The following is a 14,968-nucleotide window of genomic DNA, read 5'->3' as shown; positions in this document are numbered from 1 at the left end:
TGGGGTAAAATAGGAATTCTAGATCCTGGTACACTGTTCCCGTTTACAGCCAACATGTGAGTTAGAATGATGGATAAGCTAAAAGCAGGTCTGGCATCCCATGGAGGTTCTATTTGAAAGGTAATACACTAACTGATGACTCTTGATGTGGTTAGGGAGATGAGTATCCAACCAAACCTGTAGGTAAGAATGAGGTTTTAACTTTTTTCTTTTAGACTACTGAGCTTCCTAAAAATACGCAGCCTACAGTTTCAGTTCATTTCCTCTAGAGATCGTACTGTGCTCATTAAGGCACTGAATAGGAGTAAGCCTCTTATAAGAGGACTTGTAAACACAATTAAAAATATTTGCATAAATCACTATGGCACTAAGATTATGCTTTAGTTACCTGTAGAAAAGTTACCCTGGCCTGTTGTGCAACATTACTGACGGCATAAGTCTGAATTCAATCTTAGCTGAAGCAGCATGCAAATCAAGTGTCACAGCTAGCCTGTTCATGGGGGAACAGAAGTGAAATAAGTAATTCTTGCTTCCTCTTAGCAAAATCTAAGGGAGAGCCTGATGTTTGTGTTGTGCTTGATCTAAAATGATAGAGTTCCACCTATCTGAGTTTGAATCAGGCAGCTCATGCTTCAAGGTCCTGGCCTAGGCAAATAACTTAAGCATATTCATTCAACAAACAAAATGCTTCACTAAATTGGGTATAAAATAATAGCTGAATGTTGTATTTCTGAACTTAGATGAAAACGTTAAATATCAAGAACAATGTAATGTAGCAAGTCTGACAATGAATCACATCAACTTCCACGTTCTTCCCTAGAATGTAAATTATTTTGATGGATCAGCCTTCATTTGCACTGAGGAACTCCTGATTGACTACCCGAACAGATTCTTATGAAATCCTTTCCCGCGTTAACAATATCTTTTCTTACTAAATTTATTTTTTCATGTTTTCTTCTCTGGCAAATGCCAAACAATTTGTTTGGATATTAGGTTGGTCATTCCAAAAAAGTTCCTAGCCATCCAACTGTTTCTAATGCTCTGCATATACCTTTATTCCTTCCTGATGACAGAACAGTTGAAGTGCACTTCCATTGTTTTCAGGGAAGGTGGTTATATGAAGATTAAATGCTGGCGACCTTCGCTCTCTCTCCTGAGGAAAGATTTATTTAAAAACAACATGTGTGATTATCTGTAAACATTTATTCCCCACCTTTACAAAACATACTTGCACATTAAAAAGGCAGATTCCTGTTCACATTCCAAATATATGATATTTCCTCATATTTTTACCATATTTGAACAATTTTGGCTTTAGCTAAACACAAAAATGGTGTTAGCTGCCAACTGACTCCATGCACACTTAGTTTCTGCAAAGTTACCAGACACTCCTCAGCTGCAGGAACCCTTGCAACAGTGGCCCTAATTGACAGAAGCTCTAAAATACTCTGCAGGTTTTTATGATTATTATAATCTTATTTAACTATCGCTTTCTTTTGTGGAACAAAAAAACAATTTGAAAGAAGAAACTGCAGAAAAAAAATTTAAATTCCATCATGGAATAGCATTATCACCGAAGATTTTCTCACTAAAACTAAAACTGTGTATCAGCAGCTCCCTGTTTATTCTACAGTCAGCCTTCCTATTAGAGCGTTTAAAATCTCAATTCATATTTATTGTACAACCCAGGATGTTAGAAAACGTTGAAAGGCAGCACTGTTCTACAGTTACGATGTTCTTTGTGCCCAAACCAAAAATCATAAATTCTCATTTATCTAAAACTATAGTATTTCTAAAACTTATCCAGTCCATCTACTTGAGTTTTATGCATTTCTTCAAAATATCAGCCTATTATTTCTTCAAAGGCAGAAATAGAGTAAAGCAATAAACAAGCAATTTTACTTAAATTAAATTTTAATGTGCTTGTGAAAATGACTGGATTGAAGGCTCTGGGCAACCAAGGCACTGAGTCTTACTCTGAAATTCTCTCTGGCCATGGGAACATAAGCAAGGAACACCAGATTTTATCTCCATGTTACAAGAGGAGGCTTTGGCATCAACAGTTTCATTTCCTGAAAGAGAGCACTACTGCAAATATTTTAGTTTTTATGACTATGTGTTGCTCCATTCTCTAAACTACAAAATGAGGTACTTTAATTGATACGGCAGGCGAGCTGCATCCATTCACTTAAGCGAGTTACAAAGCATGGTAAATCTTGTTCATGAACTAGATTAAACCTAATTTGAAACTACAATGTAGAGAGGAAAATTTCCATAGTCTATACATTTTTCCCCCTCACAGGCTTTATTTTAAATAATATTTACATTAACAGCCTAATTCTGAAATGGGCTTAAATGACTTAACTGTCATAACCCAAAACCAAAAGCTTAATTCTTGTCCAAATTGTTATCATTTTCTATGTTGTTAAAAATTAATCAGTTGCAACTGCATTAAACTCACCTAAATTTGTTTGCATTAAATTTTAAACAAATGACTGTGTTTTCTAATTTTCATCTGAAATAATTTAAAAAATATTGTCCTGCTCTAAAAAATATTGTCCTGATTATCAGAAGCATTGATGGTTTTCCTAAAGTATTGCATTGTCAGTCACATTTGTGTCTACATGCTTGACTACTAAGGAAAAACATCTTTTCTTGTAATCATACAAAAATACCTCCATTGTTATTCTGTAAAACAAGTTTTTAAAGCTTTGGCACATGACAAAATTCAACATGACACACTGAGCTTTTTCTGATGTGATTCTTCCATGTGAAAAATACACTAATGAAGGATGTACTGAAGAACATTTGTTCTTTTCCTAAGAATTTTTTCCAGCGGTTTTACTTCTAAGAACACTGACATTTTAGGAAGCAGTTTCTAACGTAACTGCCAATTCAAATACTAAATTGTTCTGTATTTTACTTTACAGTTCTTTTAATAAAATATAAAGATATGTATTAGAAAGCATATTTATTTTTCTGAACACCTACTGAAATTCTAATAACCTAAATTCATAACTTTGAATATAATGGGCTACGACATCAAAACATACGGTTGAAAAAGGATGAGAAAAAGATTAAGAAATGTCAAAGGCAAAAAGAGCGTCCGCATAACAGGAAGACATTTCCATCTTTATCAGAGAAGCTACACATGCCGAGATTTTTGGTGAAACGTGCTGGGTGATAAAAATTATGGAGGAGTGACAATGACAGGTTTCTTGGAGAGTTTATTCTAAGTGGTGTTAAGAATGCTGATGATCTTTGAACGATGTGTCATCAGGCAACACAACTGCGTGACAACTGTGCATCACACACACTAGTTTAGTGTTACTAAATTCAACATGAGCCCAATTTATCAGGTGATGAGAACCATTGTTTTCTATTGTAATCACAGCCTACATGTTCAAATTGTTATTAACAAATAATTTTGTAATTTTTATTTCATTTATGCAAAGTATAGAATTTATTTGCTATGGGCAACATATTAGTCTGACATACACTTGTGCTTCACTACTTTACTTTGACTTTGTCAGAGGGTTTTTTGTTTTCATTTTTCATTGGCCAATTATTTCCAGTCCATGACCAGTTTAAACCATCAGAAAATGGATTTCAGGTAAGAGAAATTCTTTCAAAGCATCTATCAAAATGTATTATTTTTAAAATAAATTTATTTTGTATGAATGCGGTCAATCAAATCAGTGTAATTTAAAGCAATTATACATTGATGTGATGAATGTGTCAGATCTTTAGTCAGATCACTGCATGCAAGATGTGAGAAGGTGTGTTAATGTAATCAATGCCAAACAAGGCTATAGTATACATACCAAGTGATTTTACATGCAGGAAAGGAGCAGTTATGGAAATGAAACAAATAAAAAAGGCAAAATATTGCAAAACAAAATATTTTATTAGATGAAAACCAAACTATATGCAATTTATATTAGCTATATTACATCTTTATAAACATTAGTGAGCATTCTCTCCAAAACACATTAAGGCAGTGGCATCAAATCTCATTATCCCAAGATACAATATTTAAAAAATAGATACCTAAGTGACTTCCCTTAAACATGCACCAGACACCAGTAATCTTTACAGGAATTTCAGCTTGGGTTCAAACATAATTTCTGCTCCATTTGAGAGTTTGCAACAGAGAGAATCTCTTACTTCAAGCTCTAGCACTCTGAATTCTAACAGCTCATTCTGGTCTTTTGCATCTTGCATTTCATTCTTCAGCTGATGCTCTTCTTGTTCCATTCTGTAAATCTGTGAGACAAACACAACACGGTAACACCCTGTAGAAAAGATACTGCACTAAGTTTAGACAAAACCTAATTATTTCAGTTTCTCATTACACATTGGGCCATGTCTTGCAGCTAAAGAAGGAACACCACTTCAGAAAGTACTTTTGAGAACTGCCAGCAGCAAATGGTCAATGTTCTCTTAGAATAGTAATCTGGAAGTAGCATGAAAATTGATATGAATACTATATCTGAATAAGTTAAGCAATACAAGTTTTCTTTTAAAATCAAGCAAATGAATCTGAATTACATTAACATTTGGGTAGACTGTTCTCATTGTATTTGCCCAACTAGACATCTATTATTTATAGTACATGAAAGACAATAACGGAGGGGGTTTAATGTCCACTTTTTAATTTTCCAGCATTGTGCTTTGGGGCACTAACAATGACAAAACAGAACTTCAAAACTGAATATTAATTATGTTGACTAAGAGCTTTGGTCTACTGTCTAGTTTAACTGGGCGATCCTTTCTTTGTATGAAACTAAACAGAAGTGTAACATCTGCAATAATGCACTGCAACATTTATAATGCCCATGTAAGTGTCTGAATAAATTAAATCTGGCTTGGCTCTAGCTACTTTTAGACATGATTTTTCCTTTAGTTATTTTTGCATTAATATTAAGTTACTAACTAATAAAATTAATCTTTGATTTCCTGAGTAGTAGCTAACTTTCCCACTATTATCAATGAAGAACAATGTAGATGCTCAGCTCTGAGTACCTCAGACTGTAAATACAGTGTCTTAAACCAATCAGTATTACTTAATGTGTAGAAAACCTGTAAAAAGTGGAAGGTTGAAGGGAACAGGCAATTTTGTTAATGATCAGGACAATAATAATCTTTGTGTAACTGTGTGTTTTGCTGGACATAAGAAACATCAGCCAGCTTGGGATCTACTGCTGGCCACCATAAAGAGCAACTTCAATTCCTGAAGAGTACAAAGGTATATTCGTACTTTAATCAAAGACTTTCATTTAAATTTCTGTTTCTGCCTAGAAATAAAGTAAGCATTTTCATGTTGATGTTCCAGTACTCAGTGCATTCAATGTCTTTTATGATAAAGGGCAGAAATGGTGAAAATATTCCCACATACCTTCTCTAGCAACTCCTGATTTGTTCTAATTAACAGCTGCTTTTCTTCTACCCATTTTGAATCCTATGAGGAAGAAGAGGATTAAATATATATGTATATTTTGTTAAACAAGACAAATTAATGACCACAACAATTACAAGACTTCAGACATCATTGTAGATTCCAGTAAAATGGTCACACACTGAAAAATAAAGCTATCGTAAATATTTCAAGGATATATAGCATTTTATACTACAGTGAAAATAAAAGTTCCTTCTGTTTGCTGTTGCAGAGTCTGTTTTTTCCTAATAAACATATAATTACAATCTTTACATGTAGCAATTGTGGAAGACCACAGTTATATAATATTTTATGTCATTTTAAAAACATTTATTTACTCAGCTGAACTCTAAACTATTTCCATTGCAAAGGTTTGGGAACTTTCTTGCAAAATCATCCCATTTTGAGTGGTAAAATGCAAATACTAAGGGAGAAAGGGAAGAAAAACATTAATTACCCCAAATGACTGAAAATAAGTTTCAGCAATATACAGATAATTACCCTCTGCCAAATATGTGAGAATCTGGCTAATACATAGTGTTTGTGACAAGGAATTCAAAGCTGTGGAGGAAGGGAAGTGATATAAGATATTCTGTACTCCATTTAAAAAACTATGTTTCGAATTGATCCATTGTTCCAAAGCTGATCTTTCCTTTTAGGTTTTCCGGTGGCTTTAAAAGGCCTCATCAAATATCCCTTTAAAAACTCAAGCTACAAAACCTCACTGCCATCCACATCTGGACATTCAGATTTAATGGATTATAACAGCCAAACTAGCTTTTTTTTGCCTGTAGAGAAAACTATTTACATAACCTTTCTCATGCTGCTCTAAGATGTTTAATAAAACAATATCCAACACTTAAAATGCCATAGTAACTCTAGATTGAATTATCTTCCAGGTTCAAGGGACAATTTATTTAAAATCTAAATGCATTTACTTAAATATTAAGGATGATACCTTCTTTGTCAGCAAGGTATTTGCACATTGATGTTGCACAAGAAATCAATGAAATCTGGATATCCCAGCCCATGAAATAGCCTTGAAATGTCAACTAAAAAATCTGAAACATTATGATATGATATTTACTCCAATTAGTTTTTTTTTAAAAAGTTTAAAGTTAGTTTTTCTACTTATTGTCTGCTACAGTTTCATATTCTACCATTTTTTCTCCTTTTTCCACTCATAAGCAAGAATGCATAAGTGCTTTTTAATTTTCATGGGATAAACAAGCTCTTCAGGGTTGTGGTGCTATAAGAATAACATGCTAAAATGGGAACCAAAAAGATATTACATTTGTCAAGAATTTTTGAAGCCAATAAAAAAAAACTGTTGAGAATAAAATCCAATGTCTACTTTAACATTTAACTGGCATTTTACTAAGGTCAAATGTTGAACAAAGAGTTGCACGCACAGGCTTAGGGTGGATATCTCAAAGCATGGATATGGTAAAAGGCAGGTTCAACAGTTGCACCAGACCTGCAGGTTCAACACCAGTTCGCACAAGTAGAAAAAACAGATTAATTTGGCCTATTGAAAATTAACTTTTGTTTCTTTCTTGATGAAGTCCAACTCGACTTTCTGAAAAAACCTAAACTCTGGAGGAATTCTATTTACACACCAGATCACAGAGAGTTGAGCATTCATCCATCTGGCACATTACATACTCCAATCGTTTTAGATTTATTATTTACCACTATTAATATTTCATAAGAATGTTTTTCACTTAATATAAATTTTCTTATGCATGCACATCAATGTATTGTGCAGAAATGGATTATTAGTTTTGTTTTACTTCAGAGGGAATACTGACAGATCGAGCAGAAGAGGAATTAACAAGGGCTTTTGACAGCTACTTTGAAATTACACATAAATTGTTTTATAAACCAAGCTTCATATAATTTTTTAACAATAAGATTCTAATCTCCTGCTCCAAATTTTACTTCAGGAAAATTGTGAAGGTCTTTTCTGCTTCTGTTTCCTAAAGGGGTAAAGTAAGACTAAAATTTTCTGGGATAATACATTTGGAACTTCTGATTCATTGTTTCCTTTACAAAAGCACTTTAGGGATTGGCTTCCCAAATGAACACTTCACAATTATTATTAAATCATCATCCCTACCATGACCATCTAAATGACAAGGTAATAACAAAATAAATTTAAAAAAATCACATAGTGCACAAGGAATTCAGTTTATCATCACAACCATTTATTTTGTTGAATGTAAATACTAACAGGTCAGGAGAACCAAGCAGGTGCTAGAGCTCCCAGGAAGACACTGTGAACCCCTCTGTGTAAAGCTAATGCTCAGCGTACAAACCACTAAAGACACCACCATGCTGCTCCCTGTCACATCCCTGTTCACCTTCTCAGGATTACTGAGAGATACAGGGTTGAAAATGTGGTTCTGAATCTTAAAGTGATAAGTAATTAAATTCTAATTTCCAGGTATACCTTTCTGACATAACACTCTTGAAGAAAAAAATCACAGAAGTAATTTCTTACACGTGTATCCGAGTTCATTTATCTTACTTACATACACAGTACTTACATTATACACTGGAATAATCAACTATTTTGTTAACATTTTTGACTACACAGCAATTGGCCCACAACACCTTTCTTGTCAACACACCAAAATGTCAGCAGCAGATCCTCAAGAAGTTTTCCGTCTCATTTATTCTTCCAGAAGCTCAGTGAGCCATTGGTTTTAGATTGACAACATATTCCCTACTTGTAGTAATATTGTATTTACATGGAATACACTAAGAAAATTGCAATTGGTGTGGAAGCTAGCATAAATTACTTTTGCCCTTAATTTGAATATGGTCCCCAAACCTTTGCATTTATACAGAATCTTACAGAAAATTTTTCTTACAAAGAATAAACCATAAAAATAGTGACATTATTCACTTAGCATTATTTGTAGATTGTTTTTGTTCAATACTACAGGATTGAACAAATGTATCTATAGATAGCTATATCTTGTTATCGTTAGCAACCTGCAATTTTTAAATTCTTATTTCAAACAACAAAGCATAAAATAAATCTCCCCAACTTCTTCAGTGAACTCTAAGCAGTTATGCAACTGAACGATTCGCAAATGCATGCTCATAACTCTTAATCAGACTTTCTGAAGACCCTAGACATTATTAAATATGCATCAGTAGTCACATCTTTGTCAAGTATTTACCTACATTATATATACTGAAGCATAAGGCTTGCTTTTACTTTGTTGATAGTTAGGGAATTTGAAAGCAATTGGGTTCTCCACTAATTTAAACCCAGGAGAGTAACACCATGAGTGGCTTCCAGTAACCTGAGACACTCAGTGGTACATTTCTCTAGCATGTCTACAAGTTTGGGTTTTTTTAATTTTTCCATGCTACTCATCAAAAATATTCTCCAGTACAAATATAGAGCATTTATTTTATTGGATTTTATAACAAATATTAACAAAACGGAAAACAGGAGAAAGGCCTCCGTCAAATGACAATGGGAACAGAATTTACAATCCATGTAGACATGTTTTTTTTGATACTGCGCTTTAGTGCATTATGTGTTAGAAAATTAATCCATAATGACGTTTGCTTAGGCTGTAAAATACTTCCCTTTACTTAAGCAATCTATTGCTGCAGTCGCAATTAAGCCGCATCATTCACACTAACACACCAGTAAGCAATGAAGATGGCAAGGGCACCACTGCAGGCAGCAGAGAAAATGATGTGGTAGAGGACATTAAGAGAGCCTTTTACCTGTCCTTTCTCGATTAGAGCTTTCTCCAGGTCCTCAATTTTTGCCTGACACCTGAGAAGATCAGCTTGCAGTTGTTCGCGAGTCTGGGGAGGGAAAAAAATCAAAAAATGCGTGTGTGTCCAGGCACATGCAGGCAGACAGGCAGATTTAATTACACACAGAATCAAAGTAAAGATACTTTATACTGCTTTAAGGGCTGTCCAGTCAGCTTTTAATGCTTTTCATTAAAATAATTGCTTTTGTGTTTATGTTACAAAATATTTAAAACTGTCAGATTAACAGGATTTTTCCTTCCTAGATTAGAAAGATATCATCACACATTCAGTGACAAAGCTCTTCCCAGGGGGGAAACAAAAACTTGGGAAATGAAAAAGCTCTAAGAAGCTATTCATAAGCTTTAGTAATTCAAGGCATTGGGGAAAAAAGGGACAAGGGAGTAAGAGATCTGTATTAAGAACTGAAAAACGCCTTTAGGTAAATAAAATATATTGATGCCAAATAATTTATATATCCCATACATAGCATACACTGGTCAGTTCTCCTTGTTCTACTTAATTATTACATTAACTATTACACTACAGTAGGTATTACTCGCTGAGTCCAGTGACGCCTTATAAGGAACTGAATCATAAAAGGTACTAAACAAAACAGATATAAAACAACCTGTTTCCAGAGACTCTCAGTCACTGAGGCTCTTTGAGCTACTGTAAGTACTTTTCCCACCCTATTTCAGGTAGTTTTTCACCCAAACAGTTAAAAAATTCCCACAGGGATTTCCTTCTGTGTCTTTGCATCTTTGGGTCCTTGTTGTTCACCTTAAGCCTCATCTAAAAATAATAGGAAACGTTCATCCCACCAGAACATTGGGCCCTACAAAGTAAATCACACAAAAAGCTCTTTCTGACTCACTCATCTTTGTCAAAAGACGGATTTGCAAGGACATGACAAAAAAGACCAAAACACCAATAAAAAGAAATAACAATAATTTCCAAGTCTACAAAAGGGACAATTTGCAAATGCCTACAAAATAAAATTTAAAAAAACCCCATGAAGGCAAAGGAAATACATAATGGCCTCTCCTAAGTGTCAAATACATGACTGCCCCTGAAACTGTACTTTAATAGTAAATGGAATTACGCCCTCCATCCCTATTTTATCTTGAGAAGTGATCTCCAAAGTCCTTATTGCTTTCCTTGGCTAAGAGCCCTACTTAAAAAGACAGTGTCATAAGTGACTAGGCATTTGTAAGATGCTGAGAACTGTAACAAATAAAGCTATAATTCTACTATTATAAAAACTATATTTCACAGGGGAAATAAAAAAAGGAAAGAACTTTAGAGCCACTACAAAGAACCTTGAAAAAAAAAAAACAAACACAAAAAAGCTGACACATTTTAAGGTAAACCCTGAATCTTCTAAATTCAGGCTCTGAGGGTAATAGGCTAACATTTTTAGCTGTAAACGACTCCAGATAATGTCAAGTAGTCTACATTCTTCTGTAATTTTACCTTGAAAGCTTTGCTTATTAACATATAGAAATTCTGTTCCCACAAGCATATTGTTTCTACACATGAAAATATTCACTAAGTGGATTTTAATATGTTTGCAAGAGAAAAGGATGTGGATCATACAGTGCATATGTATGCCTAATAACTATTAATACAGAATTTTGTGAATATTTTATTAATTGTTTTAAGGAGTGGAACAATTAAGCTAGTGGCAGCTCCTAGCATTAAATTGAGTTCTTTCCCACCAGTAACTTTTAAACCACATTAAAATGCCTTTCTGCATTATTAGCAACATGTTGCAGTGGCACAGTACAGTGTAGGCCACATGTGGCAAGGCAGTAACATGTAATAATTCATAGTATTTAATACATTTCTCATTTTGGGGGTTCGAGGAAGTTGTAGGGGGAAGGAGGTTAGTGGTTTTTAATGCTTAAACATTTTTTAGAATTACACTCTCACTGAGGTTCAATCACCTGGTCAATCTCTGTGCTCAAAGCTGAGAGAGGATATTGGTTCCATCTTCTTTACTCCCTCCCTCAGGCATTTACTCCTGAGCTTTCTTTTACCCAGACTGAATAGTCCCAGCCCTTTCAGTCTTGTGTATCAGGTTCTCCAAGACCTTAATCATCTTTGTGATCCAGCACTCCAGACATCACTCAATCATGAGTAGAGAGGAAGGGTCACCTCCATTGGTCTGCTGGGGACTTTCTTCCTCACACAGCCCAGGAGGTTGCTGGCTCTCACTGCTGCAAGGGCACACTGACAGCTCATGTTCAACTTGGTGTGCACCAGAAGCCCCCACTTCATTTTGTGCAAAACTGTTTCCCAGCAAGCCAGCCCCAAGTCTGTGCTGGCACATGGAGTTATTCTTCCCCACAGTTTTCCTTCCCTTGGTTGAATTTAATGGGATTCCTCTTCACACATTTCTTCAGCCAGTTAAATGGTTCCTCTGAATGGCAGCACAACCATCTCCTTTCAATTTTGTATCATCTGCAAACTTGGAGGTGAAACACCTCCAGATGAACTTTCTGCCACTGACCACAACCCTCTAAGCTATTTCAGCCAATATTCAGTCCACCTCACTGTCCACTTGTCGCCTGTTGCCTTTCTTGAAGACAAGAGTGACATTTGCTTTCTTACAGTCCTCGAGAACCTCACACAATTGCCATGACCCTTCAAAGATAACTGAGCATCACTCTGTAAGAGTGGTCTTGCAATGACATCAGTCAACTCTCTCAGTAGTCACTAATCTACAATTTAATGCTGTACTTCATGCAGAATGAAGGACATCAGGTGAAGATGCTGAAGTTTCCAGCTCTATAGCTATTTATTGCCCATTTGGATTTTATATGTTCTTTGGTCATTGATCACAATAGTTATTCAAGCAGAGGGTGACTTGTAAACATGTCACAATTCTAGACATGCTGCTATCTGCAAGGAGTTGAAATAAAGTAGAAGTTTTGCTGCTAGTTAACTCAGTTCTTTGTTTGATGCCACTTCTGTTCACTGAATAGATCTGGGGACTGAGTTAAAGCTCACCAGCTCATTATGAAGTTATTTTGCTCATCTCCAGTTTGGAAAAAAAAGAATGGAAAATGCTAGCATGACTTCTGCTGACCTCATCTCTGCACCACTAAATGGTAAAACACAGTGGTGGCAGAAGGGCAAATACTCTCTCACACCTATAATGCCTATAGTACAGAGATTAGTGTGAAAGTAAAAACATTTATTTCAGAGAGAGTAAACACACACACGTGCTGATCCAATAGTAGGCATAGTTAGCTAGGTACTTTCTGGTGAAAGAATACTCTCAATCTAAGATTTTAAAAAACAAATTATGATTTCATATATTCAAAAAACCAATTTAATAAAAACTATTTTTTTCAGATTTTGGTCATATTTTTAATATTTGATGAAAGCACCTAAGTACTTATAACAACCTATCCTGCAATTCATTTAAAATCCATCATGTCACTATCCAAAGTGCGGGTTCAACCAGGATATCACTCTCAATAATACTGTCTTACTACCAAAATCTGTAATAGATTATCCATGCAAGAATAAAATAAGACATCTTTATTCTGATTACACCAGATTAATCTAAATTTTTGCCTTGCCTCTAGTCCTCAAAAACATTGTGCTTTGCATTTCAGTGATCTGAAAAAATACCTCCTGTTGTTACAAGTTGTTTCAGCTTTTTCGATTATTTCAGAGTTAAAGGAAATTCAGTTAAAAAATTACCCTTGCTTCTCTCTCTGCATCCAGGGTTCCACCGACTTGCTCTTGAAGCAATGCATATGCTCGTTGCAAAGCCTGATACTCTCTTGTTAGCTGGCAGAACCTTAGTTCAGCTTCTTCTTTAGGTGTGCTCTTAATGAACAGGGGGAAAAAAAGTGGCTTTGTATAAATATATATAATGGTTTTGTCTGTACAGACAGATAGACTCACAAACATAACAAGCAACATAACTCATACTGAGTCTCAGTTTAATAAAGGTTTGAAATCCTGAAAAACGCGGAAAGGAAAAGAAGGAAGGATGATGAGTAACTGTCTTTACACACAATTTCAGGACACTGTATGTTACATATAAGGCAGCAATGTATAAAAATGGGAAAAAACTGTCTGGGGAAAGATGAGAGAAAACACTTTTATTCACCACTCTCTTCAGCAACTCCAGAGCCACGGGAGCTTCAGAAGGAACTCATGCAGTCCATCCCTCCCTCCTTACACTTTTTCTCTACAATGCCAGGGTAAAGCACACTAACAGAGAAGTTACATTTCAAAAGCCACGTTTCCTTAAATTTATTTTTTTAATGTGAAGTGTTTTTAAAATCTTGATCTCCTTTGAATTTTGAGCGACTGACTTGAACACTTACAAGGCCTTTCCTATAATGCTGAGGACAAGAAATGTCCTTCCCTTTAATTAATTTTTGCTCCAGAAACTTGAGTTCCAAGGAAAAGAGATGACAATATTATTAAATATTAAACCTAGAAAAAAAGGAAGCTTCTTTTGACTGAGGAGCATTAGGCACATGAGTTAGGTTTATAAGTTAGTGAACAAGAAAGAAAGATGAAAAAGAGTATCTAATTCATGCTTTGTCCTCATGCCCACAATCTTCTAAAGTAGGCCAGCAGCACTGTATATCACAGAGCTGAGATAAAACATGACAGTGGGTATTTACTACCTATGATCATTTAAGTCTTCATGAATTGCAAAAGCCTCTCTGAGTATTATGAGCAAAGAAAGAAACTCCTGGTTGTATCAAAACAGTCAAATAAATTATAAGGTTGAAAAGCAAACTATTGTCTAAGAACTACTGACTTTTGGCAAAGCAGTTTGCCTATTCATTTTCTTTTGACTAATAACAAAGAGTTTGAGAAAAACAATTTTATTTCTCAGCACAATATCTGCCAAATCTGTCAGGCAGAATATTATCTTATTAATTCTATTGCGAAGTGTATATGTTACTGGACTTGAAAAAAACCAAAGGATTTCTCTGCCAAATCTTTCACAGTTCCTGTGGAACAACTGTAAAAAAGTTTACATTTATAGTTCAGTGTCGAGTTTTTATAGAACTTAAGAACAAATTAGTACTACTTACATCTTCCAAATCTTCTTCTGGTGTTGCTGGTGTCCTGTCTGTTTTATCTGTGTTGTATGAAGTTACAGACGATGTTTCCGAATCAACAGATTCTTCATCAAATCCAAAAAATGTCTCCACAACATGCCTCTGAAAAATTAGTTTTTTTCAGTTACTAGCAAAACAGCTGGAAAATCCCAATGACTCAAGGTCTTCTTTTTTAGTATTTAGGAGGAAAAAAACTCCATTGTAAACTCTCGTTCTCCGACTGAACAAGCTACTTTTTCAACATAATTTTTGTAAGAACCTCCAAGAACTGAACTGCACGTAGTACTGGGTAATTGCCAACAGAATAATGCTTTAGGAAAGCCATAAAAGCTAGTTATCAAAACAGGTCTTACAAGATTCACAGTAGAGGAATGCAATATCTATTCAGAAGAAAGTAAGCCAGTACGATGTAACATATAAGACGTAACCAAAAGGAAAAAAATATTCTGGGGACCAGACCAATGTGGAACAAATTTAATTGTTCATACTAATGGTAAAAAGAGAAGATAGATTAATTTATAGTATCTGTTTTGCAAACCCCTACTTAAAAGTATAAACTACTGCTTACCATTTATTTTTTCAATACCATCATTCTCAATTCTTTCAGAGAGTTTGCTCCAGTATTAAAACTAATCAAAAA

At 34.8% G+C, this 14,968-nt stretch overlaps 1 protein-coding gene across 6 annotated transcripts in view; it reads right to left on the bottom strand.

Moving 5' to 3' along the window:
* Window positions 1–14,968, bottom strand: part of JAKMIP1 (janus kinase and microtubule interacting protein 1) — a 156,920-nt gene that overhangs the window by 31,202 nt on the left and 110,750 nt on the right. For all 6 annotated transcript variants that reach the window (XM_032685014.1, XM_032685012.1, XM_032685013.1 and 3 more), the window contains 6 exons: window positions 14,302–14,430; window positions 12,941–13,069; window positions 9,191–9,274; window positions 5,399–5,461; window positions 4,168–4,266; window positions 1,052–1,153 (listed from right to left, as the gene is read on the bottom strand). In XM_032685014.1, coding sequence (XP_032540905.1) covers window positions 1,052–1,153; window positions 4,168–4,266; window positions 5,399–5,461; window positions 9,191–9,274; window positions 12,941–13,069; window positions 14,302–14,430 — 606 coding nt within the window. The remainder of the gene's footprint in view (window positions 1–1,051; window positions 1,154–4,167; window positions 4,267–5,398; window positions 5,462–9,190; window positions 9,275–12,940; window positions 13,070–14,301; window positions 14,431–14,968) is intronic.

This window comes from Chiroxiphia lanceolata, chromosome 4 (genome assembly GCF_009829145.1).
Source record: "Chiroxiphia lanceolata isolate bChiLan1 chromosome 4, bChiLan1.pri, whole genome shotgun sequence".
In the NCBI taxonomy this organism is placed as follows: Eukaryota; Metazoa; Chordata; class Aves; order Passeriformes; family Pipridae; genus Chiroxiphia; species Chiroxiphia lanceolata.
The sequence above is the reverse complement of the archived record's forward strand: the minus strand, read 5'-3'. Positions and strand labels throughout refer to the sequence as shown.